Source organism: Bos grunniens, chromosome 2 (assembly GCF_055505025.1).
Source record: "Bos grunniens cultivar Pamir isolate PY7600 chromosome 2, Bosgru_T2T1.0, whole genome shotgun sequence".
Taxonomy (NCBI): domain Eukaryota; kingdom Metazoa; phylum Chordata; class Mammalia; order Artiodactyla; family Bovidae; genus Bos; species Bos grunniens.
In genome coordinates this window covers 111,464,552-111,491,287 of record NC_141166.1, presented here as the reverse complement: position 1 = coordinate 111,491,287, position 26,736 = coordinate 111,464,552, and the positions used below count along the sequence as shown (strand labels likewise).

Sequence of the window (26,736 nt, the reverse complement as noted above, 5' to 3'; positions counted from 1 at the left end):
AATTTTGTTACCTAAATAAATTATGAGTGAGACTTTTGTATAATCTGCCCTGAAAATAATTCCTCTTAACCTATGAACCTGTGAACATCAAGAGACAAGTTACTACCTCTTTCCAAAATACAGTGATGGGGACAGCCATAGGATAAGAGTTACAGACATTTCCTTTCAAACAGAAAAAGATTAAAGGTGTCACTGATCCTGGCAGTTTCAGAATCCATCCAGGCAAACTCAGGTTTCAAGATCTGGTAATAATTTTTCTGTAGCTTGTGACTTTTCAAGCTTCTGTCCATTTTTTTATAAAGATTTCTTTTTCGTGAAGGTTAGCATATATTTGCTGCTGAGTAGCTTTACAACCAGTTTCTTGTTTGTAGAGTTTTGACTCTTTGACAGCCTTTCACTTTGTGCTGTCTGTGTCCCTTAAAATCCAAGCTGGCAGTGTTTTTGTTGGTATAAAGTTCTCAAGAATCTTGTGGGTCTCTCATGTGTGACACAAGCATTCATTCCATTAGACAAGGGGCTCCTCCAGGTTTTTGTTTTTTTTTTTTTCCTAAATAATTTTATCACTATTTTTGACTTCTGCTAAGAAGGCTGAAGGGATCTGTGAGTCACACACTTCATCTTTTTAAAGACTGTTTATGTGAGGAATACTCTGGCTTCTCTGGAATATTAGCAAAAGGTTGTTCAACTACACCCTCCGTTTTAAGAGGAGCTTTGACCATGAATCTCAATTTTGGTGTATTTTGCACTCTGAATAAAATCAAAATTTCTTAAACCATTAAATCTTGGTTGGATTAAACCCATTAAATTTTTGGTTGAACATTTCTTATTTCTTACCTTTGATTTATCTTTCCTCACATTTTAGTGTAAACAGTGAGAAGAAACCAGTCCAGACTTTGAACACTGTTTGGAAATCTGCAGAGTTCATTTCTTACATGCTTGGCTTTCTGTATAACTACAGGATACAGTTTTGCTAAGCTTTCTTCCATTGTAACAAGGATTCCTCCAGTTTTCTATAACATATTTTTCATTTCCTTCTGAGTTTTCACCAGTTGCACCTCTCCTATCTACCAGATGATCCATTCATGACAATTTAGGTGTTCTCTTAAGGCAATAGGTTTTCCACACTGTGTTCCTTGTGGAATTCCTCGAATCCTCACTTGGCAGAGTTGTTAATATTCATATTTCTGCTAATAGCCTATTCAAGGCAGCCTAAGGTTATTTTAAAATCATGCTCCTCTGAATTCTCCTAGCCTCTTGCTCACTGCCCACTTCCAAGCTCACTGCCCACTTCCAAAGTCACTTGTATATTTTTAGGTATTTGTTATGGAAATATCCCCTTTCTAGGTACCAGGATCTATAGTAATTTCATACTGCTGCTGTAACAAATTGCCACAAATTCAGTGAGTTAAAACAACACAAATTTATTATCTTATATTTTTGGAGATCACAAATCCAAAATGGATCTCACTGGGCTAAAATCAGGGTATTGTCAGGGGTGCATTACTCATGGTGGCTCTAGAAAACAATCCTTGCTTTTTCCAGCTTCTAGAGCCTGTCCACATTGCTTGGTTCATGATCCCCTTCCAACTGCAAGCCAGCAGAAGCAAGTCAAGCCCTTGTCGTGTCATGTCACTGGGATTCCAACACCTTTGCCCATCTCCTCGCATTTTAAGGCTTCTTATGATTACATTGCGTCCACAAAGGGTAATCCAGAATAAATCCCTATTTTAAAGTAAGCTAATTAACAGCTTTAATTCCATCTGCTACTTTAATTCTCCTTTGCTGTGTAACTTAGCATACTCACATCTCCAGGAATTAGGATGTAGACATCTTTATGAGGCCATTATTCTACACATCATACCAGCACTTGGCATAAGTCATTAGTCCTCTTTTTTTTTTTTTTTGTATATTGAATCCTGGGCTCTTCAGGAAACTAGTTTCATCCTTCCCATATTCCCCCATTTCTTTTTCCCAGTGGTACTTAAAAAGAAAAAAAATTAGGTTAAATTTGCATAACATACAGTTAGCCATTGAAAAGCATACGGTTCAGTGGCACTTGGTGCATTCACAGTGCTGTGCAGTGTTGTGCAGCCAAGACCTCCCTTTAGTTTTGGAACATTTTATTCATCCAGAACACCTAATGCCCATTAATTAATCACTCCCCATTCCTGCCTCCCTGCATCCTCCTGGTAACAAATAATCTCCTTTCTCTATGTATTTGCCTCTTCTGGATAGTGCATTAAAGAGAATCATACAGTAGATGTCTGTCCTTAAGGCAGTACCACACTCTTTTGATAACCATAACTGTATTAATTTTTTAAATAGGAAGTATGAGTCCTTCTTTTTCAATATTGTTTTGTTTATTTGAGGACCCTTGCACATTGCATTTTACTAAAGAATCAGCTTTCCTGTTTCAGCAAAATCGTTGATAATTTTGATCAGGATTATGTTGGGTCTGTGGGTCACTTTGGGGAAGAATTGCCCTCTTAACAGTAGTGAGTCTGCTAATCTCAAGGACATGAGCACTGATGTTCTTTCATTTAATTAGTATGCTTTCATTTCTTCAGCTATATTTTGTAGTTTTTAGCATCCAAGTCACTTCCTGAGTAACTTGATCCTATGTATATTACTGTTTTCAGTTCTATTATTAATTGAATTGTATTCTTAGTATTGTTTTTACATTGTTCATTGCTGATGTATACAAACACATTTGATTTTTGTGTGTCGATCTCATGCCCTGCAACTTTGCTGAACTTTTTAGCTCTTGTTCATTTTTAGAGATTTTCTACATGTAGAGTTAAGTCATCTGTGACTAGAAATAGTTTTACTTCTTCCCTTCCAATTTCAGTGTATTTTTTTTCTTTAAGTCCTCTGAGAGGACTTCCAGTACAATATTGAACAGCAGGGGTGAAAATTGTTCCTGGCCTTAAGGGGAAAGTTTTTACTCTTTCACCATTGAGTATGATGTTAGTTATGGTTTTTTAAATAAATGCCCTTTACCATGTTAAGGACATTTTTTTTCTATTTCTAGTGTCTTTTTAGGGCTCTTCAAAGGCAGAGTAGTCTCATCTATTTCCTCCCTCATTTAAAAAAGTCTACTCCTCAATGTGTGACTTAGTTCAGTATTCTGTAAAGGTTTGCTAAATTGTGCCCAAAAACCGGCTTGATATTTTTTTTCTTAAGTGCCTTTAACATTCTGTTTACCAGATCTTGTATTCCTTAACTCTGAGACTTCAGATTAGTTTCCTGCTTAAACAGAATACCCTTAAAAAATTGGATATCAGTTTCTTTGAAATGAGTAATCTCTGTTTTCTGCAGATACCCTACATTTCTATTAAACTCTTGGAAAACAATTTTTGAATTAAAAATAAAATTCTCATTCATTCATTGAGTTCAATTCAGTCACTCAGTCGTGTCCGACTCTTTGCAACCCCATGAACCATGGCACACCAGGCCTCCCTATCCATCACCAACTCCTGGAGTTCACCCAAACTCGTGTCCATTGAGTTGGTGATGCCATCCAACCATCTCATCTTCTGTTATCCCCTTCTCCTCCTGCCTTCAATCTTTCTTCCTAGCATCAGGATCTTTTCAAATGAGTCAGCTCTTCGCATGAGGTGGCCAAAGTATTGGAGTTTCAGCTTCAACATCAGTCCTTCCAGTGAACACTCAGGGCTGATCTCCTTTAGGATGGACTGGTTGGATCTCCTTGCAGTGCAAGGGACTCTCAAGAATCTTCTCAAACTCCACAATTCAAAAGCATCAGTTGTTCAGCACTCAGCTTTCTTTATTCATTCATACTCACTGTGAAAGGTTATCAGTGGTTAAGTTTTATGTTTGAGTTTTAAATTTCTTGGCTTTTTGAATAATTTTGTGTTAACCTCCTGAACAGTTTTTATGATTTTTAGCATCTCCTAAATATATATACATAAATGTGTAATAAAGTTAATATTCAATCTATAATATGAGATATGATTCATAAAGGGAGAAATTGGACTTTGCATTCTGTGAACAAGAGATTTGCTAAGTAATTTAAGCAATTGACTTGCTTAAGAGGGTGGATGTTTTTTAAGCATCTTAAAAAGCACATCATAAAATTAATTGATGTGGCAATTAAAAGTCATCAAAATTAGTATTTTCCTAGCTTACCTCTTTCCATATATAAAATAAAATCCAATTTCTTTAAGATCCAATTAATTTTATCTAAATTTAATCTATAAGTATTTTTCAGTGGAAATAATTAGCAGATATCTAAAGTGCTAAATGGCCCATGGGGTCGCAAAGAGTCGGACACAACTGAGCAACTTCACTTTTCAATTTCTAAAGTGCTAATATATGTCAGGTGCTTTCTGATAAGGAAGTGCAAAGAAATGTAAGAAATGTCTTTTGCTGTTTGGTGGTTTGCATTCTATTTTGTGAGACAGGAATAGGAATTCTTAAACTGCTGTTTGAACCGCAAAGTTACGTATATGTGAAATTGGATACCACGATCATAAAATGGTAAGAATTACTGTCCAAGAACTTCCCTGGTGGCTCAGATGGTAAAGCGTCTGCCTATAATGCAGGAGACCTGGGTTCAGTCCCTGGGTTGGGAGGATCTCCTGGAGAAGGAAATGGCAACCCACTCCAGTATCCTTGCCTGGAAAATCCCATGGACGGAAGAGCCTGGTAGGCTACAGTCCATGGGGCCGCAAAGAGTTGGACACGACTGAGCGACTTTCTTTCACTTTCACTGTCCAAGAAAGTCAGTAGCCTAGTATTTAGTACTATCTGTACATTTGTTTATTGATGCTTCAAACCCAGCAGAGAGAAATTAGTATGTATATATTTTGCTGTTTATTTGAAGCCTTGTATTGGTAGTAATCAAATGCAGTAAAGAAAGCAAAGTTCTGTTGCTGCCGAAAGTTACCATTAATCTTTACTGAGAATTGCATGTGTTTCATATTAGGATTAGACCTATAAAATAATGCTCTGGGGTCAAAGCTTTTGAAATCAATGAGGTATCATTATACTAAGTAAATTTAGGGAAGGGACTATTTGTGTGTATTTGCTTTTATTAAAGGTATGTAGATGATGTATATTTGAGCCACAACACAAACATATTAACAACTGGAACTGAATGCTAGTTAATAGCCAATATGTATTACATTATAAAATGTATACGATTAACCATGCAGTATTCAACAGACTAAGACACCATGGAACTAATTGACACTGATTTATTATTAACTCAGAAGAACAATAGCTATTGAAAACTACTGCCAACTTAAGACAGTCAAAAATTTTAGTAAACTAAATTTTAGCCATACTAATTTTACCTTATGAATAGTAAATTTAGCTGCATTTTAACTCAATAAAAACCAAAGTATAGAACTGTATTTTATTCCTATACAGAAACAAACAAAATATTTACATATTTAAAAAAATTAGTTCTGAGCCCATCCTATGGTCTACTGGTAGGCCTAAAACCTTATTTTAAGAGTAGTAAATTACTATATTGTTATACAGGTAATTTCCATTGATGGCATATATGCATATCCAGAAACTATTTGCCAAAATTCCTATGGCTTTATTTTAGTGAACTAGTTGAGATATTATCAGCTTTAGTTTCCAAACCTCTTTTTAAAAAAAATACCACGTTTCCCTCTTCTTGTTTCATTGCATCTGCATACATGTTTCACATTCACAGTGCAGTGTTTAGTTCTCTAAATTTATGTTAGGCAACTGCTGGAACTATATTGCTATATTCAGTATAATAAAATCCAATGGTTATGTTAACCTAAGACTGGGTAGAGAGAGTTAATTTTAAATGTTTGTTTTTTACTCTTAAGATATTTCTAGTGGAATACTAACTGAATTTCTTGGAGGTTTTTGATTATTTCATTTGAATGCCCTTTCTATGATATTAATATTTTAATTACCATCTAGCTTAAGGGAAATAGCATTTATACTGAATGTTGCTGAGGGATATAAACCAAGCATAAATAAGTTGTCCTTGGGGTTTGGAGCTTAACCAAATAAACCCAGAATACATAAGTAAACAAGGGCCTAAATATGATAGATAAAAGCAGTTCTTTCAGTAATGGGTATGAATGGAAGTTGTTTTGTTGTGGGGGGGGGTGTCTGTGTGTGTGTGTTTTCCTCTTTCACTTTATTGATACAGAATCATGTTTTCTTATGAAATATTATAATAGGTACATATCCTACTAAAGTTCTACATACATTAAACTACAGTTGAACCCTAAATAACATGAGGGTTTGGGACTCTAACCCTCCCTACAGTTGAAAATTTGCATATAACTTCACAGCTGGCCTCTGTATCTGCAGTTCCACCTCCACAGAGTCAACCAACTCCAGACTATGTAGTGTACTGTAATACGTGTTTATTTTAAAAATCTTCATGTATGTGGACCTGTGCAGTTCAAACCCTTGTTATTCAAGGGTCAGCTGCAGTGATTTTTTCTAATTTACAGAAGAATATTTGAAATTAATAATACCACAACCATAAAGTACTCTCACGTGTGTATATGTTTGTATTTATTAATAATTTGGTGGGTTTTGGCAGCCCTGTCTCACTTATTCACTAGCACATGGAAGCAGAGAAGAGAAAAATGTCTTCATTTCTTTCTTTCTTAAACCAGTGCCCAAATTGGACCAATTACCTTTGCAGTGATTTCCCAGTACTCTTAAAGTAAAATGAAATTCATTTCTTGGTCTAAAATCCATCCTGCTTTTAGATGCTGTGCCCCTGCTTTATCTCTTTTGCTGACAGCCTCTTTGACTATATTCTGATACTTGTGTGTTTTTTTTTTTCCTCTTCTCAGTATCAGTCTATTTCCATCTTGGTGTCTTTGTACCTGCTTTAACCTGTGTCTAGAACGTACTCCCCTAGGTCCTCTTGTGGCTGTCCTTTTGACATTCAGATCAAGACTATCTCCCTAAAACTTGGTGCAAATTAGTGTAGTACAGACAGTTATTATCACACCAGCCTTTCTGATTCCCTTTATAACACGTACTGTTACTTGGGATTGTTTCATTTCTGGACTAAATTATTTCTCTTCTGCTTCCTTACCCCCTATACTCCCACTATGAAGTGTAAGTTCAAACCAGAGTATATTGAGAAACTGTCCTTTTCATTGCATCCTTAGGATCTAAATTCGTGGTACTGATTAAATAGTTGTTGAATTTTATAAGTCAGTCAATTTTTCCATCTGTATTAGATATACTCTGAAGAATACCTTCAGGCACTTTAGGCTTATGTGTTCGGGGCTGAAATTTGTCAACATTTTTAGTATTTTTATTTGATTAATTTTATTTTGCTGGTTGTTAATAAGAAACAATAAGTATTAATATCTAGAATTACAATTTCATTTTGACAGGTTGACTTTGGCAGAATATCATGAACAGGAAGAAATTTTCAAACTTAGACTAGGACATCTCAAAAAGGTACGTGAAGCATATGCTGGCCATTTCATTTTACCAGAGGTTGTGGAAAGTTGTGTTTTCCGTTTCTTATTAAAGAAGGCAAAACTTACAGAGAAAAAGGACCCAAATTTAAAACTTCAGACCAAAAAATAAAAGAGGGGCATAAAAGTTGCATTTTTATGTTGAATATATTAAAATAACGTTCCTTTACCTTGTGGTAATTTACAAACATTTCAGACGCTGATAATACAGTGTCCCTGGGACTTCTCAATGCAGGGGGATGCTGATTCGATCCCTGGTCTGGGGAGTAAGATCCCACATGACGTGTGTGGTCAAAAAGTTAAAAAACAAAAACCCTTGTCCCTATAGTGGAGGAATGATCCTGGACAGAACTCCAGGTTTTTAAGATTACTGTTAAATACTATCTGTTTTTTTTTTTTTAAAAAAAAAAGCTTTATTTTTAAGATAAAATGTAATATTCTATGTTGTGTCCATTTCATAACAAATTGAAACAATTGTAAATTAATAACAGGTTTTTTTGACTTAACTTTAAAGTTACCAAATACCTGATTAAATGTTTCAGTTAAAACATATACATTGGCAAATTTAGAAGAGCCTGATCATCGGTAATAATATGAAGTGATATAATTCAGAAAAACATTGTTATATTTTAGTAAGTTTTATAATGTAAACTGTGTACTTGTTTGTAAACTCTGAAATTATATTCAGTTCATTGTTTTTTAGTTCGTATTTTTAATTCAAACCATTTCAGAGAAATAATAGATTTTCCCCCTCAAAATGAAATTACTGACAGCTGTAAAATTCTTTTTCTTTGATCCAGTTTTTAAATTGTCTGGTCTGCTTATCACATTACTTACGTTGTTTAAATAGGCTGAGTAACAGCTAAAACTAAGTTAGTGAACTAATTGAAGATAGTATCTATCAAGTCATCTCCCTGGGGTAGGGTGAGGTATGTCAGAGAAACCCATTCTTGTAGCAGCCACCATCTCATTATAGATGTGCTTATTTTTGGAATGCTATCAACATGCTTCAGAGTCCTGCCATTTAGGTACAGGGAACAGAAAAAAATTATATTTTATATACATACATATTTGTATATTGGAGAAGGGAATGGCAACCCACTCCAGTATTCTTGCCTGTAGAATTCCATGGACAGAGGAGCCATGGGGTCGCAAAGAGTCGGACACAACTGAGCGACTTTCACCTCACTTTTGTGTATATGTGTGTATATATAGACACATATATATACATGTAATTTGTATTAGTGTTCTTTACTGTACCCCTGTTCAGAAAAGTTTCAGCCCAACTACTTGAACAGTAAATTCTAAAATGAATTTATTCTGATCTGTTTTGTTCTGTTTTCTGTTCTGTTGTAATTATTGATATTTCTCTTGTCCTTTGATATAAGTAGACAACTTCAACCTGTTTTGTAACTGATGGAGTTGTAACGGGACTATAGAAGGGAAGTGGGGATTTTGAAGTTCAGAATTCGTACAAGTATTTGTCTGCCCACCTAAGCTATTTTGATAGAGACCTGTGTTTGATGTTCCATAAAAAGAAAGATTTATCAATTATTTTCTGACCAGCCTTTCATGATAATGGGATGCTAAAGTGTATAGTCAACTGGAGGATTATAATTTTCACACATAATAGTAAATTTCAGATTACTCTTTCTAATGATGAGTTTTACATGTCTTATGGAAACCTGTTATAAAATATGAAATGATAAAGTAGTTAAATTAGGAATCGACTGTTTGTATCACAAAAATACTTAAAAGGATTCAGAGGGCGGTTTGTTTTTATTTTTTGATTGGTGGGTGGTTGGTTGATTTTAAAGCTTTCCTGGTACATTGAAAATATTTTATTTCTCTGAAACATTTCTATTTTATAAAGTAAGGTACATATACTTAAATGTCTAGATATTATATAAACAGTTGTAAGCTTTTGTAGTTTACTACACCTTCTATTCTAACTTCCGTATTATCTTTTTTCCCAGTGTTTGACTTCTCCATTTTTGTATTTACTCATTCTAATAATTGTCCCATCCATAATCCTTTTCCTGTTTTATTGTTTCAGCTTTTATCAAATTTACTGAGCAGTTTTATATTTCTAACTTTATCTTCTTAACCAATTTACAACATTACTTTTCTTTGATCTCCATCATGGAATATTTTGGAAGAATTGATGAATTAATGCTGAAATATACTCTCATGTTTTGAATTCTCACATTTACTTCTGACTTTTTTGGTTGAGAAGAATGAATGCATTATGAAGAAAGTTGCTAGTAGTACATACAGAGAACAAAATTGAGTAAGTAGTGTCACCTTAGAGTACAAATGAAGAGTAGTAGTCTGCTTTCCACTGGGTATTATTTTTTTTAGTTGTACAGTTTAAGAATAATAGGCATTCAGTTACATGTGTTAAAAATAAGTTATTTGGCATTCTAAAGCATAGTTGGAAAGTAGGTCATTAAAAATAGGTCGTTCTGGTTTCTAAAACACAAGTAGATTGAACACTTCATCACCTCTATCTTAAGCCAACATGAACCATACCCCGACATGTAACTATATAGTTTCTACCATAGGCTGGATCTGATCTGTAAATATTTGATGTCCATGTAACCTGTGCAGGAATTAATCATGTGACCTACATCAGATTAGGGTTTAGATGTGGAGCCCAGTATACCTCCTGCATTACCAAAGGTGACTTTCACTCTCCCTTCAATAAAAACTCTTGAAGTTAGATAGAGTTATTAAATTTGTTGGCACCAAAGGAAAAAACTTCAATCATTGCTGAAGCCCATACCATTTGGACATAGAAGACTAGAAGGCCTAGTTAACTTTTTCTTGAGATAATTTATGATATACATTGTATTTTATAAAGATAATCATAATAACTGAATAGGTAAACCGAAATATGAAAAAGTATTTACCACTGAGTAAATCATAAAGTTCAGTTCATATTCTGTAGGGCTAGAAACATAATGATCCAAATCCAGTGAATCTGTTAGTGTGATAGAGTAACAAATGAGAGTTCAGCAGTAAGTCCATGGCTAAAATAAATTCTCATTCCTGTTACCACCAAATAGTAAATGTAAACTTACTTAAGGGCTTACTGTCTTCTGAAATTAGGAAAATTATTGTTCAGCATCATCTTTTTTAATATATTAAGAATTAATATTGTTTTAGTTATCAGTTTATGAAATTATTGCTCACTCATTCACTAAGTGATTTATTTCCACATTTCAGGAGAATTACATAATATTACATTTTATACACTTTGAATTTTTAACCATTCTAGAGTGAACATTAATGTTAAATTTGAATGCCAAGCTCTTCTCTGTTTGCTTTGTCTAAATTAATATAGCTAGTAACTAGCAAAGCCAAGACTTGAACCTTTTCTCACTGCTACTTCAGTGGAAGTATCCTTACACTTTATTCCTACAATTCTCTAGTTGTAGATGGAGAGCAGGTTGAGCCTTCTGTATTCAGAATTGATTCCCTTGTAGCTTTGCATTTTTCTTAGAGTAGTAGGAATGTTTGCTTTCCTTTTTTCCCCCAGAAATAGACTGTTTTATTTTCATCACAGATAAAGTAGAGCAATTAAATTTTTCACACACGTATTTCTTTCTCTCTTTCTCTCATATATTACTTTCCTTGGGTAGCCTGTTAGTGACTATTCTATCAACTAGAATATTTCTTTATTATTAATTGGTTCACTGTTTTTCATTATAAATTTATCTTTAAAGGTCAAGAGGAAAAGCATGTTTTGGGAGGTAAAATGTGTAAATACTCTCTAGTGTAATTTTACCTTTATACAGCTAAAGATTTACTAGAACGTAAAGGAAGTATATAGTCAAATATATGTATATTATACAGATTACTCCTGAAACTTACACAAAATAACTTTTTGCTACTAGTCATTATGCATAAACTTCCTTGATTATCGCTTATAAGCTTATAGTTGTAATGAGAATAATTTCCTATGTTTAAAATTTTGTTTCTTTAAGGTAGAGCAACTAAATCCGATAATGTACCTGTGCCACATGTGGCATCTCTGGCTTTAAGAAAAACTAATAAGCTGTGTACCAGTTAGCTTTTATAGTTGATCCTGTTTTGATACCGGTCTTGATACATTCTAGTTATGAGAAAGTCGTTTATCTTTGTAATTTGAGGAGTTCTACTAGGTGGTTGTTTGTATAACTCCAATCTTAATTCTAGAATTGAACAAAACTATGTGGATGTGCTTTCCAAGGATTATTACTAAACTAACATAAACAACTTTTTAAAAAATCCCTGGTAAACCATCTTCCTTGTAATAGATTCTCTCTAGTCATAATATTATTTTAAAAATATAAATTACCAATCATAATACCCCAAAATAAAGAGAAAGTAAGAATTTTGAAAGTTATCAGGACCAATAACTACATCACACCACTGCTGTTTGACTCAAGTTTGTGATGTGAACAGCGTGTGGAGGTGTTTATTCTAGTGTTCGAATTTTTGGTCTTCTGGATTTAAAATATTTGATTAGTTGGAGAGAATGCATATAGAAGATTTGACGTCTCAGTATGGAATATTAGATAGTGTAGTAGGGATTGACTTTAATGTATGTGTTTTGGGGTGTGTGTGTGAGAGAGAGAGTTATAAACCGTGAATTTAAATACCAGAAGCTTTTAGGAAAAACATAACCAGCTTGTAATTGAAACAGGATTAGTCAAGAACCATCAGCACCAACACAAGTGTATCTTTGCAGACCAAAGGAATCAGCTAAACAATTACGGTCATCTCAATCTCTACTAAAACAAAAATCGCATCCAACATGCCACCTGACACCATTTCTTTCTCTCTTTCTCCTTTGCTCCTTGCGATGTGGCATTCATCTCTCCTTGTGCCTCCGTTCTGAAGAGATAACAGTATAGCAACAACTCTGCCACTGAAATCCTGTTCTCTGACCGATATTGGCACCTGCAAAGAGAAACAACCAGTAACAGGCAGCAGCAGCATCAGTATTAATCTTCCATGATGAAATCTTTACAGGTCAAGAACAAGCACACAGCTCTTTTCTCACTCCTTCACAGTGGACCATGCAACTAGTTGAAATGGAAGACAATGGATTGTCTGCAAGCCTTTTGAACAGTGGAGAATACAGGGCATTGGTTTTAGGTGAATTAATCCCCAAATATTCTTGAAGTTTGATATCTCCTTTGGTCTTTCTTTCTAGAATACCATTGTCATCTGATTTATCAAATCCTTAGTATGACCACAAAGAATACGTTTGTGTATGTGACACCTCTTGTCACTTTAGGTATGAATAAAAATGTGAAAATAGGTAATGCTGGAGGGCTTAAACTGCATGTGCACCTCTATATTCAAGAAAATTTTCTCTCAAAGCCAACCACATTGTATGTTACATTTCTCTAGAACAATACACAAGACGCTACTTGTGTAGGAAGTAGTTTTCAGTGAAGTCTAGTGAAAATGCATTCATCACGCTAGAAAAAGTCACCATTAAGCCCACAAAGAATATACAAGGTTCCCAAGTTCTTGGTATGTGTGGGCAAGAAAAGTGCCAAGAGTGTTGGAATTCTAAACTTGACATCTTGTGCATAGTTCTGCCTCTGTTTAAAAACGAGTGCTAGTCTGTGAAAGCGATGCCTGAGAGAGCACGGCACTAGCTGTAGATAGGAAAGCTACTGGTGTGTGTACTCTGCGTCCTGCTCTCCTTGTGAACCTGCAAGCATAGTTCTGGCTCACCCCATCTGTAGTTACACATCTTTACCCGGTAATAGATGGTGTTCACTTACCAGAGTGAAAATTTAGTGATAAAATGTATTTCACGTTTGTAGATTTTTATATTAATCCAGTTGTGTAGGCAATGGCATTCTTTGAATTTTGGAAAGAATCTTAGATCATGTTAACCATTGGGCAGAGTTTATTCAGGTTTGTAAATTCAGTTTAGAGGTCATAATTTCACAAAAAAGAGAAGGCAGTTGTTTGGCCAGTGGCCAAAAACTGTAACTCCATGCTGTTTATATGCATATACATAGAGTCTAGAAGACTAGGCTCTTCTCATTATTGTATAGAATGTTAAACCTTTCCATACTTTTAAAAAATATGGAATCCACCAGAACCCTGCAAAAGGTTAAAAGGAGGCAGAAAGCTGGAAGAAAATGTAGCAAGGCATCGTACCTGTAGGTGCTAGGGTTTGGTGTCAGCACCTTAGCTAGTTTCAACATCAAGAAATTTCATCCCCTTAATACAGAAGCTGTGATTTCTTTTTCAGGAAGTGTACTGGATATTTATAATTTGCCAGTCAGTTGAACTGTTATATTTATTTGCTGCTGAGAATATAGGGTTTGGTTTGTTTAAATAGAATGGGGGAACTGACAATCCGATTGTCCATTTTAACACTTACTCCCATTTAGGGTTTTTGATGTGTGTGTTTATTCATCAAGGAGAGGCGAATGACCCCCAGCCCACCAAAGAAGGAAATGAAATAGAGAGAGGAAAACATTAAAGTTCTAAAGTAATTATCTAAGCCAGTTAAACACACTTGAGGGAGACCCAGTACGTTCCCCTCTGTAATATCCAGCTCAGCGACTCAGGATCGACGGAGACATCATATACATAGTTAGGAAAGAGTCCCCCACCAGGAATTCCACAGTATTTGTCCTTTTTCCTCTTCCTACCCTACTCCCTCGATCTGTACGGTCATACTTGAGCAAAGAGAGTATTACGGGCAGTAGTTTCAAAACTGATCTCTATACGTTCAATGTAGTTTTTTTTATTGGTTCATATTTCCAATGGTTCGTGTCTCTTATATCCATATGTAGGATATATAAAAGAATATAATAGAGAAAAATTACAAATTTGAAGTAAATTGGTAATAATTTTCTTAATTCTTTTCTGCACTGCCCTTTCTGTTAGCTTTTAATAGCGCCTTTTGTTAATTTCACCTTTCACTTTCCTAGTGATAGACTTTCGGAATGACATTATAAATATTTTATGAAATTAAAACTTATTTGAGGACTTGGAGATACTAACTTTATTGTATCATTACATTACTAAAATTAATTTGGTATTAAATATGTTGAAACCTCATTCTGAACTATTAATAGTTTTCTCAAACGGACTAATGTTGTTATGGTGCTCCCAAATATACTATTGTAAATGATAAGCTTTTCCCTGTTTCCACTATCTTCATAATATACCACACAAACTCTTTTCTTCTCCCAACTCACATGAATTATAGGCAAGCTGAGAATGATACATCAGAAATTCTCAGATTCTCAAATTCTATCTTATCTTTTATAGAAAGGCAGCTTTTCAAAATTGAGGGGTTTTTGTGGGGCTAACATGTAATATATTAAAGATTTGCTAAAGAAGTTTAAACTATTCAATAGTATGTTCAACTTTTACAGGAAATGCATTAGCTTTACATGTAAAATGCATTACTATATAACTTGTAAGTTTTATAGTTTAATGCCTACGCACCCCTACTTTAAAAGAAAATAATTGCCCTTTTAAAAACTGCCATTAAGAGAAATGCTCAAAAAATACCCCAAGTCTGCCTAGCAGTTTTAACCTGCATTTTATTTAACTTGGCATTTTACGAAGATTCTACATTGCTGTAGCATACTTTTAGCTTAGAATGTTGAGCCAAGGGGATATTAAGTTGCCGGAAGGGACTCTTGAGTACAAATAGAAAGTATTTGTATGCTAAATATCTATTGAGGGACAAACTGGTTTTACTTTGCATATAAATTTTTAAAGTTAAAAATTTTGGAAGGTGCTATGTTTTGCAGGTTACTTAAATGAGGCAGTATTGAGGTCATTGTATACTTGTCTAACCTGGGTTTTTAAAAATATATATTCAAGTAATTCAGATATTAGATCTTATTTTAAAATACCGTTAAAATAGCTGTAGTATGTACTGTTAAGGTTTATTGCCATATCTTTTTGTCTAAACCGGGAAAGAACGATGTCCTTTTATTGTATGTGATTACCAAACCTACCTCCCTCTCTCTAGTAGGATCTTTTCTTATTCGTGTTCCTTCAACACCATAATTGCCTACAGAAACCAATTCTTTTCCAGAGATGCTGTTTCTTCTTAGACCTTTTCTGCTGTAAATTGCTTAGCTAGTGGCTGACTAGAGTATTGAACTTTAGTGTTCTTACTAAGCATGATCTCCATTCTGGACTACCTCTCTTTTATTTTAGTAATTTGACCTACCTTTCCCATGTGTTTGAGGATTCCATTCCATAATGGAATTCCCTTCTATAAGGAGAGAATAAGTAACAGGCTCAGGCTGTTGTAACAGAATACCATAGACTGGGCAGCTTAAACAACAGAAACTTATTTCTCATAGTTCTAGAGGCTGGAAATCCAAGATCAAGGTCCCTTGGGGTTTAGTTTCTTTTTTTTTCTTTAATCATTCATTTACTTTTGGCTGTGCTGGGTCTTTGTTGCTTTGTGGGCTTCTCCTTGCGGTGGCTTCTCGTTGTGGCTCGTGGGCTCTAGGGCATGCAGGCTTCCAGTAGTTGCGGCTCCTTGGCTTTAGAACACAGGCTGAATAATTGCTGCGCATAGGGTTAATTGCTTTGCCGCATGTGCGATCTTCCTGGATCAGGGGTCGAACCTGTGTCTCCTGCATTGGCAGTCAGATTCTTTACCAGGGGAGCCTCGGGTTTAGTTTCTGTAGCTTTCTTCCTAGTTTGTAGATGGTCATCTTCTCACATCCTCATGTGACTTTTCTCTGTGCTGCCACAAAGAGGTGGTGGGGTTGGGAGGAGAGATCTCTTTCTTCCTACTCAAAAAGCCACTAGATTTCATCAAGAGGGCTCCAGTCTCATTACCTAAGCTAACGCTTAACTTACAGAGTCCCCTTCTCCAAATACCATCACACTGGGGGGTTAGGGCTTAGACATACACAATTTGGGAGGAACACAAAGCCTTCAATCCATAATAGAATATATACTTTTACTCAGTGGGATTTGAGAAAAGGTACTTAGAGTTGCTGAATTATCTTTCCCCTAGAAATATGTCACTTTGTTTTGAGATCCAAGATACTGGAATAAATACTGAATTACAATATGGAATATGTAAATATATTTACTGATGACTATGGAAGATTTACGTGTATCTGCATATACTCAGTTATAGTTCCTTCCCTTGACCTTTCCTCTTAAACAGCTAGGATCCAGCTGTTTGTTTTAACTAGTCCTCCTGACATTTGGGGGTTTTTTCCTGTAAACTTTACAGTTCAGACTGAATGAAGCTTGCCTGTCCTTTTGTATTACAAGATCTTATGGGGCATGTGTATGTGTGTGCTTAGTCGCTCAGTGTTATCTGACTCTGTAACCCCATGGAACCCGCCAGGCTTCTCTGTCCATGGGATTCTCCAGGCAAGAACACTGGTGTGGGTAGCCATTCCCTTCTCCAGGGGATCTTCCTGATCCAAGGATCAGACTGGTCTCCTGCATTGCAGGCAGAGTCTTTACCATATAAGCCTCTAGGGAAGCCCATACTTGGCATGTTTTATAGAGGAATAAAAGCTTGTTTAACTGGCACATACATGTATTTTATTTTCTTTAGTAACTGTTTCGTAATATTGATTACTGCCATTGTATAAACATCTGATTACCAAAAATTATAAAACAAATGTAATTATGTGTGAACAATCTAGTTGTCTCAAAATTATATATTTATAATAGAATTTCTATAAATTCACTTTTCAAATAATAAGTATCCCCATACCACAATTTCAAGTAAAAATTGAAACAAGTATTTTTGCTGGCAATTCTAATAAGCATTTCACCGTTTTATCAGATTATTTAAAATTATACCAGTTTACTGTTTAGTAGCTTCATACATGTGTAAGAAATTAACAGCAAATGTTAAGGCAGCAAATGTTAGTAATCTGAAAAAAGTAAGTTACCTCTTTCTGTGTTCTGTGATATAATTGAATTTGAATTTTTTCATATTTATGGACACACCTATATGGCCAGTTTCTTATTCTGCTTTATGTAACTGAATTGAGATAACTGAACTATGGTTTGACTTTATTGTTGCAAAGCTTTTGAATCTATTTCCTGTCCTTATAATGAAACTATTTAATCCCCTGGAACATTATCTTACCTTTTTTTCTTATTTTCATTAAAATTAGAAATATTTGTGACTGAAGCTACACTAAATGAGGAAATTTCAGAGAATTTAGTGTATTTTAGAGAACTCTCCCACAAATTTTAGAAAAGTTCATCTTCAGTGGTTTCTGTGTATTATCTATGGAGAAGTAAATGGCAACCCACTCCAGTATTCTTGCCTAGAGAATCCCCTGGACAGAGGAGTTAGTGGGCTGCTGTCCATAGGGTTGCACAGAGTCGGACACAACTGAAGCGACTTAGCATGTATGCATGCATTGGAGAAGGAAATGGCAACCCACTCCAGTATTGCCTGGAGCATCCGAGAGACAGAGAAGCCTGGTTGGACTGCCGTCTATGGGGTCACACAGAGTCGGACACGACTGAAGCGACTTAGCAGCAGCAGCATGTATTATCTAATGCCTAATTTACATTAAATATCTGCAACAAGTAGGGGTTGCGTTTCATTTTTAAATAACTAATATAATCTTAAGGTCAAGTAGAATATAAACATACTTAGTTTTTTAATCTGTGAACATTTGTTTTTCTTTATGACACTGAGACTATAGATAATGGCGTAATAGACTTTTATACGTCTGTTATCTTGCCTTACAATGAAATATACTTTCAGAGTAAATTTCAGAATTGTTGATTTTTTGAGACAAAGGATTTTTTTTAATTTTAGAAGATAAATCATTATGAGACAGTGCTAATGAAAAGCAGAAATATTTAAGTATAATATTCAGAAATGATCCCTATTCCATGTTGTATATAGATTTATAATGGTTATACATTTAGGCCAAGGCAGTCTGTGTTTACTTAATAGTTCTTCAAAAATATTATAAAATGGGCATTTCTAGAACTTTTCACTGAAATTTGGTTATGTTCTTGTCTTAATAGTATTTATATTGACAAAGAGGTGTGTGTAATGGGTGGTTTTGTTTGTTTTGGTGTCTTTTAAATGTTCTAAAAATTGTATATATTGAGACATGAAAATATCAGAATTTTTAGATTAATGAATGTTAAAGTAAATTCCTTTAGGATTTGCCTAGGTGTGCTCTGATGACTAAGGATCTAAATCACAGCTAGTCACATAATTTTTGTTTTAAGAGTCTCTTTAAAATTGTAGTGGAATTTATCCAAAGTGATTGGTCTGATTGTACGTGTGTGTTTGTGTATTCCAAATGTTGTAAGGTCTCTGAATAATCAGTAGTTTTGTGTTTTACCTTTCTTCCTCTTTTATCTATTGTGAAATATCTTCATTTATTTTGTATTAGTAAATTATTCCCTCATAAATTAAAATTTGAATGTATCAGAAATAAAACTTAAGCTCATTTTGTGTTATAAGTCAGTTTCAGACTACCTTGCAGTCATTTTTAGTTTAGACATTATAAAAATAGATTTCTTATAGTACAGAGATTTTCATGTGGAGGTTGGTTTCTTGAAATAGGCTTTTGCCTTATCTCTTTCTTATCTTTCAGGCATTGAAAAGAGCACTTCGATCTTTTAACTCAGTGGTACTTTATAATACACTATTCTTTCCATCACTGTTAAAAAAAAAAATTGGTGCATGAGTAAAAACATCTTTTTTATATCACCAATAGATTGAGCTTGTTATAGTCCCCTCTTTTCATTTTCAGGAAGAGGCAGAAATCCAGGCAGAACTTGAACGTTTGGAAAGAGTCAGAAATCTTCATATTCGAGAGCTCAAAAGAATAAATAATGAAGATAATTCACAGTAAGTCATTATTTGTATTTTACAGTATTACATGATAAAAGATTATCTCCCCTTGGAGATCATAAACACAGTATTTCCTTGTTGAGGGACTTCATCATAGAAATAAAGTCCTTCCCATGACTCGGAAGGCCTTGTATGATCCGGTCTCAGGCACCTCACCACCCCACCTCTCTCATTTTCCTCTCGCTTATATGTCATATATACACTGGCTCCCTTGATCACATGTCATTCCTATCTCAAGGCTCTTCTGTTCTCCATTTTCTCTGCCTGAAATATTCTTCCTCTGGACATATGAGTGGCTTACTTATTTCACTCCAGGTGGTCACTAGAAAGGCCACCCTGTCTAAAATATCAGTCCTGGCGTTACTCCATCACCTCTCTCAGTATCCTTACCTTGCTTTTTATTCTTGGCATTTATCAGTATTTGGAATTACATTTTTTTTCCAGTTCTTTTATCTGTTTCCTTCACTGGAATGTAAGCTACATGAGAGCAGGGATTTAGTTTTGTTCTTGCTATATCCCCCAAACCTAAACCTGTTTCTGGCGTATGGTAGGCACAGAATACATATTTGTTGACTAAATACCAAAGTTAGTGTTACAGTAGTGAAGAAGAAATCGTTTCAGCTAAAGGGATTTCATTAAACCGTGTATCCAGCATTGTGTAAAGAAGAAATAGAAGAGCAGTTTAAATTATAGTCTCTGTCCTTAATCCCTAATCAGATTTATTTAAACACTAAAGGAATTCAAAGAGAAAATGCCTATGGACAGGTGGGAGCTTTATGAGGAAGACAGAAATAAAGAAAGGCATTAATTGGATGTAGTCTGTGTAGAGGACAGGAAGGATGTCTTATTTACACTTTCAGATTTATATAATTTAAATCTTCATGACCTAAATGAGTGTCAGAATTGGAAGTGGCCTATTTCTGCCATGAAATATCTTGCTTAAAAGAAGGCCTGTTTATGAACATAATCATTCCAATATATAAGGTAAATGAAATAACATAGTTATGGAATATACTTAATTATACCAGATAAATTCTAATAAAGCAGATAAGTCAAAGCTAATTTATAGTTGACTGTTCTGAAAATTATGCCCAAGCTTGGTTGTGGATATAACTTAATCCACTTGATGAAAATTAAATGAATTGTTATATTTCCCTTTCTTTTTTTTTTTTTTTTTTGGCTACATGGCTTGTGGGATTCTAGTTCCCCAACTAGAGATTGAACATGGGCCACGGCAGTGAAAACACTGAGTCCTAACCACTGGACTACCAGGAAATTTCCTACATTTTGCTTTAAAACTAAACAGAAATCTCTAATAATTCTCAAGAAAAACTTAAATTGTCAAAGTTGTGTTGACATTGAATAAAATACCATGTATATTTTGTATCTGAGACTATAAAACTGTCATTGACTTTTCCCCCTCCCGTTTAAGAATCAAGAGTGTACATTTTGGAACCATGTTTTCTGTGAAACCCTGCCATGTATTAGCTGTTGACCCTGGACAGTTACTTAACCTTTCTGTGCAGTAGTGCCCTCATCTGTAAAATAGAGGTAGTAGCAGGGCCTACTTCAGAGGGTTAGTTAAGAACCAAATGAGATAATACATGTGAGTGCTTAGTGTGTAGCAGGTGTGATAAACCTTAAATAATTTTATTTGTGGTGGGTTTTATTTTTTTTTTAAGCATTTCTTTTTTGATTGGGAATTAAAATTTTATTTGTAAAAGGCAAAGACTATAAAATTTAACCATGAATGAAAGTCAGCTTATAATTATTTTTAATCCTCTGTCAGTACTATAAAACTTAATTAAAACTCCCAGATAAAAGTATGTTTTCATAAGGGAAGTATTTCCTGATGAATAGATACAGGATTTTATAAAGCTCTTAGTAATACAGTAGTTGGTAGGTCTTTATCACAGTGCTATAATTGGTCATTGAACTTGAATATTCAGCTTAAGAGCTGAATGTTGGGCTTTGTGAACACCAAAGCGCTGAGATGGGTGATAGTCATGCAGGTAGAGAAAGAAGTATGGAATAGAATTCAGAATAGCAGGGAAGAGAGCCAGGAGTAGGGTAGAGCACAGCTGTGCTGTGGACAGGACCTTTTCGTGTGTGTTTTCATGTGCATGAGTGTTTTTTTCCCCACCCTTAAGGTTCAAAGATCACCCAACGTTAAATGAAAGATATTTATTGCTCCATCTGCTTGGTAGAGGTGGCTTTAGTGAAGTATATAAGGTAATGTACATATTTTTTTCTGTTCTTCACACTAATATAGCAAAGATATAGGAGTATGTGGTTAAGAAGTACATGTTTATTGTTTTTATGATTTTTTGACTGGGAAATTATGTCTTCTCATTGCAAAAAGAGTCTGTGATGGCTTATGTTATCTCGAGAGTCTATAAACTATCCTTGTGCCTTTGCAGACCCTCTGATATTTGGTAGCTGATTACCACTGACCAACCTGATACAAATAATAACAGCCATTAGAATCAAGATGGGCAGGTAGCCATTTAATATAGTACATATATGATAAGGTTATATCCCTTAAACATGTGTTACAAGTCCTTATATTTCCTGGATTTACCCTAATTTCTACCTGTTTCAAGGCCAGTGTTTCTCAAATATATATGAATGCAGAAATTTTTATTCATCACATTTAATACTTTATACCTTTTTTTTTTTTTTTGCTCTGTATTGTCTTTCTGACCAACCTTTAAATACTGTGTTCCCAAATTTCTTTATCATTCTTAATCTCCTTTTCAAATATATCCCCCTCCTCTTCACTGAGTTATCACCTATTTGGTTTCAGATATAGATACATATGTATACATATGTATATATGTAGCTATCTACCCACACTTCTTTCTGAGCCCCATACCTGCAGATTTACATGACCTAATGTGGATGCTTCCTAAGTACTGCAAACTCACATGTGAAATAGAAGCTTATCTTCCTCTCCTCCCACACCTTCCTCCCTTAAAAAAAAAAAAAAAAAAAACACCGCTCCCCACTTTAATACACAGCACTGCCTTTTATCTACCCAGTTCCTTCCCTGAAAAACTTGAATGAAGAATGAAAGCCGTTTTTCACTACATCTTTCCCCTAACCCCCTTCCTCCAGCATAACCAGTCTCTGGTGTATGTCATTACTAGTGTCATTAAGCTCTCTTAAATCCAGCAAGGACCCTTCTCTATCTCAGCTCAAAGCCTCATTGTCTCTTGTTTGCTTTGCTGCTCTAATCTCCTAGCCAATCACCTCTTGCTGGACATTGAGTTTCTCCAGTCCATTTGTGTGTATGCTGCAGCTAGAATGGCCTTGTTAGAAAATGCAGTCTGATCATCTCACTCCCCTGCCTTATAAGCCCCAGTGGCTTTCCCATTTACTCTTAGTTAGGATGAAGTCATAATGAAGGTAATAGTCTCACCTTAAACTTTAGTTCCTATTGAAGGCTTCCCTATTAATCTGCCTTTTATAAGCTCTTTGTAACACTTCGAGCTTCATTATGTATTGGTATAATCAGTGATTAAGACCTTAGGTTCTGAAGCCAAACAGGCTGAGTTTGAATCCTAATTCTGATTGCTGTTTACCAGCTGTCTAAACTTTGGCTTATTGCTTTATCATCCTGTCTTCATCTGGGACTGTTTAACAGTCCATGGGATCATTGTAATGATTAAATGAACTATCAGGTAAATCACATAGAATTTTGGTGTTGAGTAAATGTAAGCTTATCAAAGTGTTATTAGAAATCCTCTCTGTTCAAGAGACAACCTGTATCCAGTTCTGACTCTGGAGAAATGATGGGATTTGGATTCAGAGAACTAATTTCCGATCTTGGTTCAACCATGAACTAGTTTTTGTTTTGTTAACTTGGATAAGCATTAGTATCACCCATCAAGAGTGATTTGTGAGCCCTCTTCCAGTTCTTGTTTCTTTGATTCTAATGGTAGTTTATCTGGGCACTTAAGTGTTGAGTAGTCTTACCCAGGCCACAAGGTAGAAAAAAGAAGATCATAATAGCTCATGGTGGATCTAAATCACCATAGCTAGCACTGGCTTATCCTAAAAGTAGCCCAGTCTCTGTTGCTTCTAATAGCTTTCATGGCGGTCTTCCGCCACTGCCCAGTAGTATTTCCACTGTTTTTAGTCTCACAGATAGGGGCTAAAAGAGACTTTTCTCTTGAAGAAAATCTTACATAGAAATTAGAAAATGCAGATTGTTGGGGCCCTAATGTCTTAAATCCCTATTGTTGATTTAAATACTAATGACAGCTCCCTCTGACCCCTTCAAAGTCCTTTCTTTCTTGCCATGTCCCTTGGGAAACAAAGCAGCAGATTGTAAATCAAAAAATAGACTTTGTGGAAAATATTGAATCAGTTGCTTAGTGATTACCATCTTAGCTTTATGGGAAGGTATACTTTGAAAGATGTGTCTTACATTATAATCAGTATACACTAATGATAACTTTAGAATTTCATTTTTTACTTTTTTTTTCTTCTTACTGTGATTGCTTGTAAGTTCTTTAATAAACTTATTATGTTCTTTTTGCTTTCTCCTACCTGAACTTTTTTTCTTTTCTGTTGTTTAAAACTTAGCTAATGTCTATTGGGTATTTATTGTGAATCATGTATTATTCTAAACACTTTATATGTTTCACCCCATTTAATTCTCTTCAACAATCCAAACTTTGAGACTTTGTTAGCACAAAGTAACACATCTAATAAGTTTATCTGACTCCAAAGTGAATATTCTTAATTACTGCATCCTTTGTGATTTCAGATCTCATGCTTTTATAATTCTGTGACAAGCAGTTTACCCCCCCCCTGCTTATTTTAAGGTTAAATTGATAGAGGGAGTGGAAGCTATGAACCTTCTTCTTAATAAATATGTAAGCTATTTAAGTGTTTTCTTAAAGGAGCACTTTTTGTATATAAGTTACAGTAGAACCTAAACTATTAACTTTTTCATGATATGCAGTGTTTTTTAGAAAAAAAGAAAAAGTCACCTGAAGCCTTAAAAAATATTGATCATTCGTTCTTAAGAAATAGGCTGATAATTTGAACAAACCAGTATAAAAACGTATCTTGAGATGAGATTAAGGAATAATTGCTGATATGGGATAATTATATATGGTTATGTTTAATTTTGTAATAAAAGTTTAGAACTTTAATAAACTAATTTTCAAACAAGTGGGGAAAAAACATGGAGTCTGTAGGAAAAGATAGAGGAAAAAGTTTACTTCATCCAATCCACCAAAAAAGTATTAAAGTCACCTGTTTTCCTGGCTGCTTACTGCTGCTGCTGGTATAGAGGAGAAGCTCTATGTTTTCTTTTTTTTTTTTTAAAAAAAGCTTTATTGTTTAATCTTAATTCAGTATATTGGCATTTATAAAACTTGAACATGAAAATTCACATTAAGGTTTACTCTGATTTAACATCATGAAATTTGTATCTTGTTTCTGATAATAAATGTGCCACTGAACTATAATCTTAGCAGAGATGACTACCAAAAGTAGTATATTTTATAGTATAAAAGTGTATATTCTAGTTCCATATTACTGCAAAATTATTACCCCCCCAAAAAAGTGAGCTCTTCAGTTGGTCTTTGGTTCAAAGTCTTCTCTGTTCCTTTAATCCTAGGCTTTTGACCTTTATGAACAAAGATATGCTGCTGTGAAGATCCACCAGCTTAATAAAAGCTGGAGGGATGAGAAGAAGGAAAACTACCACAAGTAAATATTAATTCTTTGATTTTTATCAATTTTGAAAATACATTTAATGGCCATGGAGAATTAATACACTCTCCTTCTCGTAGACATGCCTGCAGAGAGTATAGAATACACAAAGAACTGGATCACCCCAGAATAGTTAAACTCTATGACTATTTCTCCTTGGATACAGATACGTAAGTGAATGTAAACAGACTTAGTTTTTAAGAAAAGACATGTTGGCATTTGCTTCCCCTATTCTGTAGTGATGATACAAATACTCATTTGTCCATTGTGACTCTGAAGTATTGGCTAATATTTTGTGTCTGATTTTTTTCTTTTCTCCATTGTAGGTTTTGTACAGTGTTAGAATACTGTGAAGGCAATGACTTGGATTTCTATCTGAAGCAACATAAGTTAATGTCAGAGAAAGAAGCTAGGTCTATTGTAATGCAAATTGTAAATGCACTAAGATATCTCAATGAAATAAAACCCCCTATTATACATTATGATCTTAAGCCAGGTAATTAATAAAATTTGTCTTAAGTTTTTAAGCTTTAAAGAATATAATTATCTGAAAATATGCTTTGTGATGTAGTTTTTAAGAGACAGTGGCATACTAATAGAACCTGAAGTGTTTTTAAAATAATATTGCTATATTTTGCAATTATATTTTAAATGTGTATTTTAATTAAAAATTTTACATATGTATACTAAATGTATTATTTATTTCCCCCAAATCAGCTTTCGTAGTAAACATAATGTTTTTCATCTTTGTATCATTAAATAAACTTTGTTTTAGGAAACATCCTCCTGGTAGATGGAACAGCATGTGGAGAAATAAAAATCACGGATTTTGGTCTGTCCAAGATCATGGATGATGATAGCTATGGTGTAGATGGAATGGATCTAACATCCCAGGGGGCAGGCACATACTGGTAAGTGTATTATTAAAAACACCAAAATTATCTAGGTCAGTGCCCAGTCTTTTCAAAGAGAGTTTATTTTCGTGTGCCTTTGAGAGTACTATGGTGTGATAAGGGTGGTGATACGAAGTCTCTGAGTTGAGACTACTGGCATCAGCCCTCTTTTCTCATCCTGCCTTAACTGTAAGTATCAGGAAACTGGAGGAAGAGAAATTTGGCATCAGTGACTACCAGCCAGAAATTCCTAATGTGAAGAATTTGTGAATCTTGTTCTGTAATGTTAGAGTGAGTGATGTTTATTTTGAATCAGTTCAGTTGCTTAGTTGTGTCTGACTCTTCGTGACCCCATGGACTGCAGCACGCCAAGCCTCCCTGTCCATCACCAACTCCTGGAATTTACTCAAACTCCTGTCCATTGAGTCGGTGATGCCATCCAACCATCTCATCCTCTGTCGTCCCCTTCTCCTCCTGCCCTCAATCTTTCCCAGCATCAGGGTCTTTTCCATTGAGTCAGCTCTTCTCATCAGGTGGCCAAAATATTGGAGTTTTAGCTTCAACATCAGTCTTTCCAGTGAACACTCAGGACTGATCTCCTTTAGGATGGACTGGTTGGATCTCCTTGCAGTCCAAGGGACTCTCAAGAGTCTTCTCTAGCACCACAGTTCAAAAGCATCAATTCTTCAGCGCTCAGCTTTCTTTATAGTCCAACTCTCACATCCATACATGACCACTGGAAAAACCATTGCCTTGACTAGATGGGCCTTTGTTGGCAAAGTAA

At 34.9% G+C, this 26,736-nt stretch overlaps 1 protein-coding gene across 8 annotated transcripts in view; it reads left to right on the top strand.

The window, feature by feature from the left end:
- TLK1 (tousled like kinase 1) overlaps nt 1-26,736 on the top strand; it is a 180,922-nt gene that overhangs the window by 144,654 nt on the left and 9,532 nt on the right. For 6 of the 8 annotated variants that reach the window (XM_086357586.1, XM_086357566.1, XM_086357558.1 and 3 more), the window contains 7 exons: nt 7,380-7,446; nt 19,229-19,326; nt 21,480-21,561; nt 24,965-25,056; nt 25,140-25,229; nt 25,386-25,555; nt 25,835-25,970. In XM_086357586.1, coding sequence (XP_086213712.1) covers nt 7,380-7,446; nt 19,229-19,326; nt 21,480-21,561; nt 24,965-25,056; nt 25,140-25,229; nt 25,386-25,555; nt 25,835-25,970 — 735 coding nt within the window. Of the gene's footprint in view, nt 1-7,379; nt 7,447-12,353; nt 12,612-19,228; nt 19,327-21,479; nt 21,562-24,964; nt 25,057-25,139; nt 25,230-25,385; nt 25,556-25,834; nt 25,971-26,736 lie in introns of all 8 variants that reach the window. The other 2 variants (XR_015147590.1, XR_015147591.1) reach the window with 2 other exon arrangements.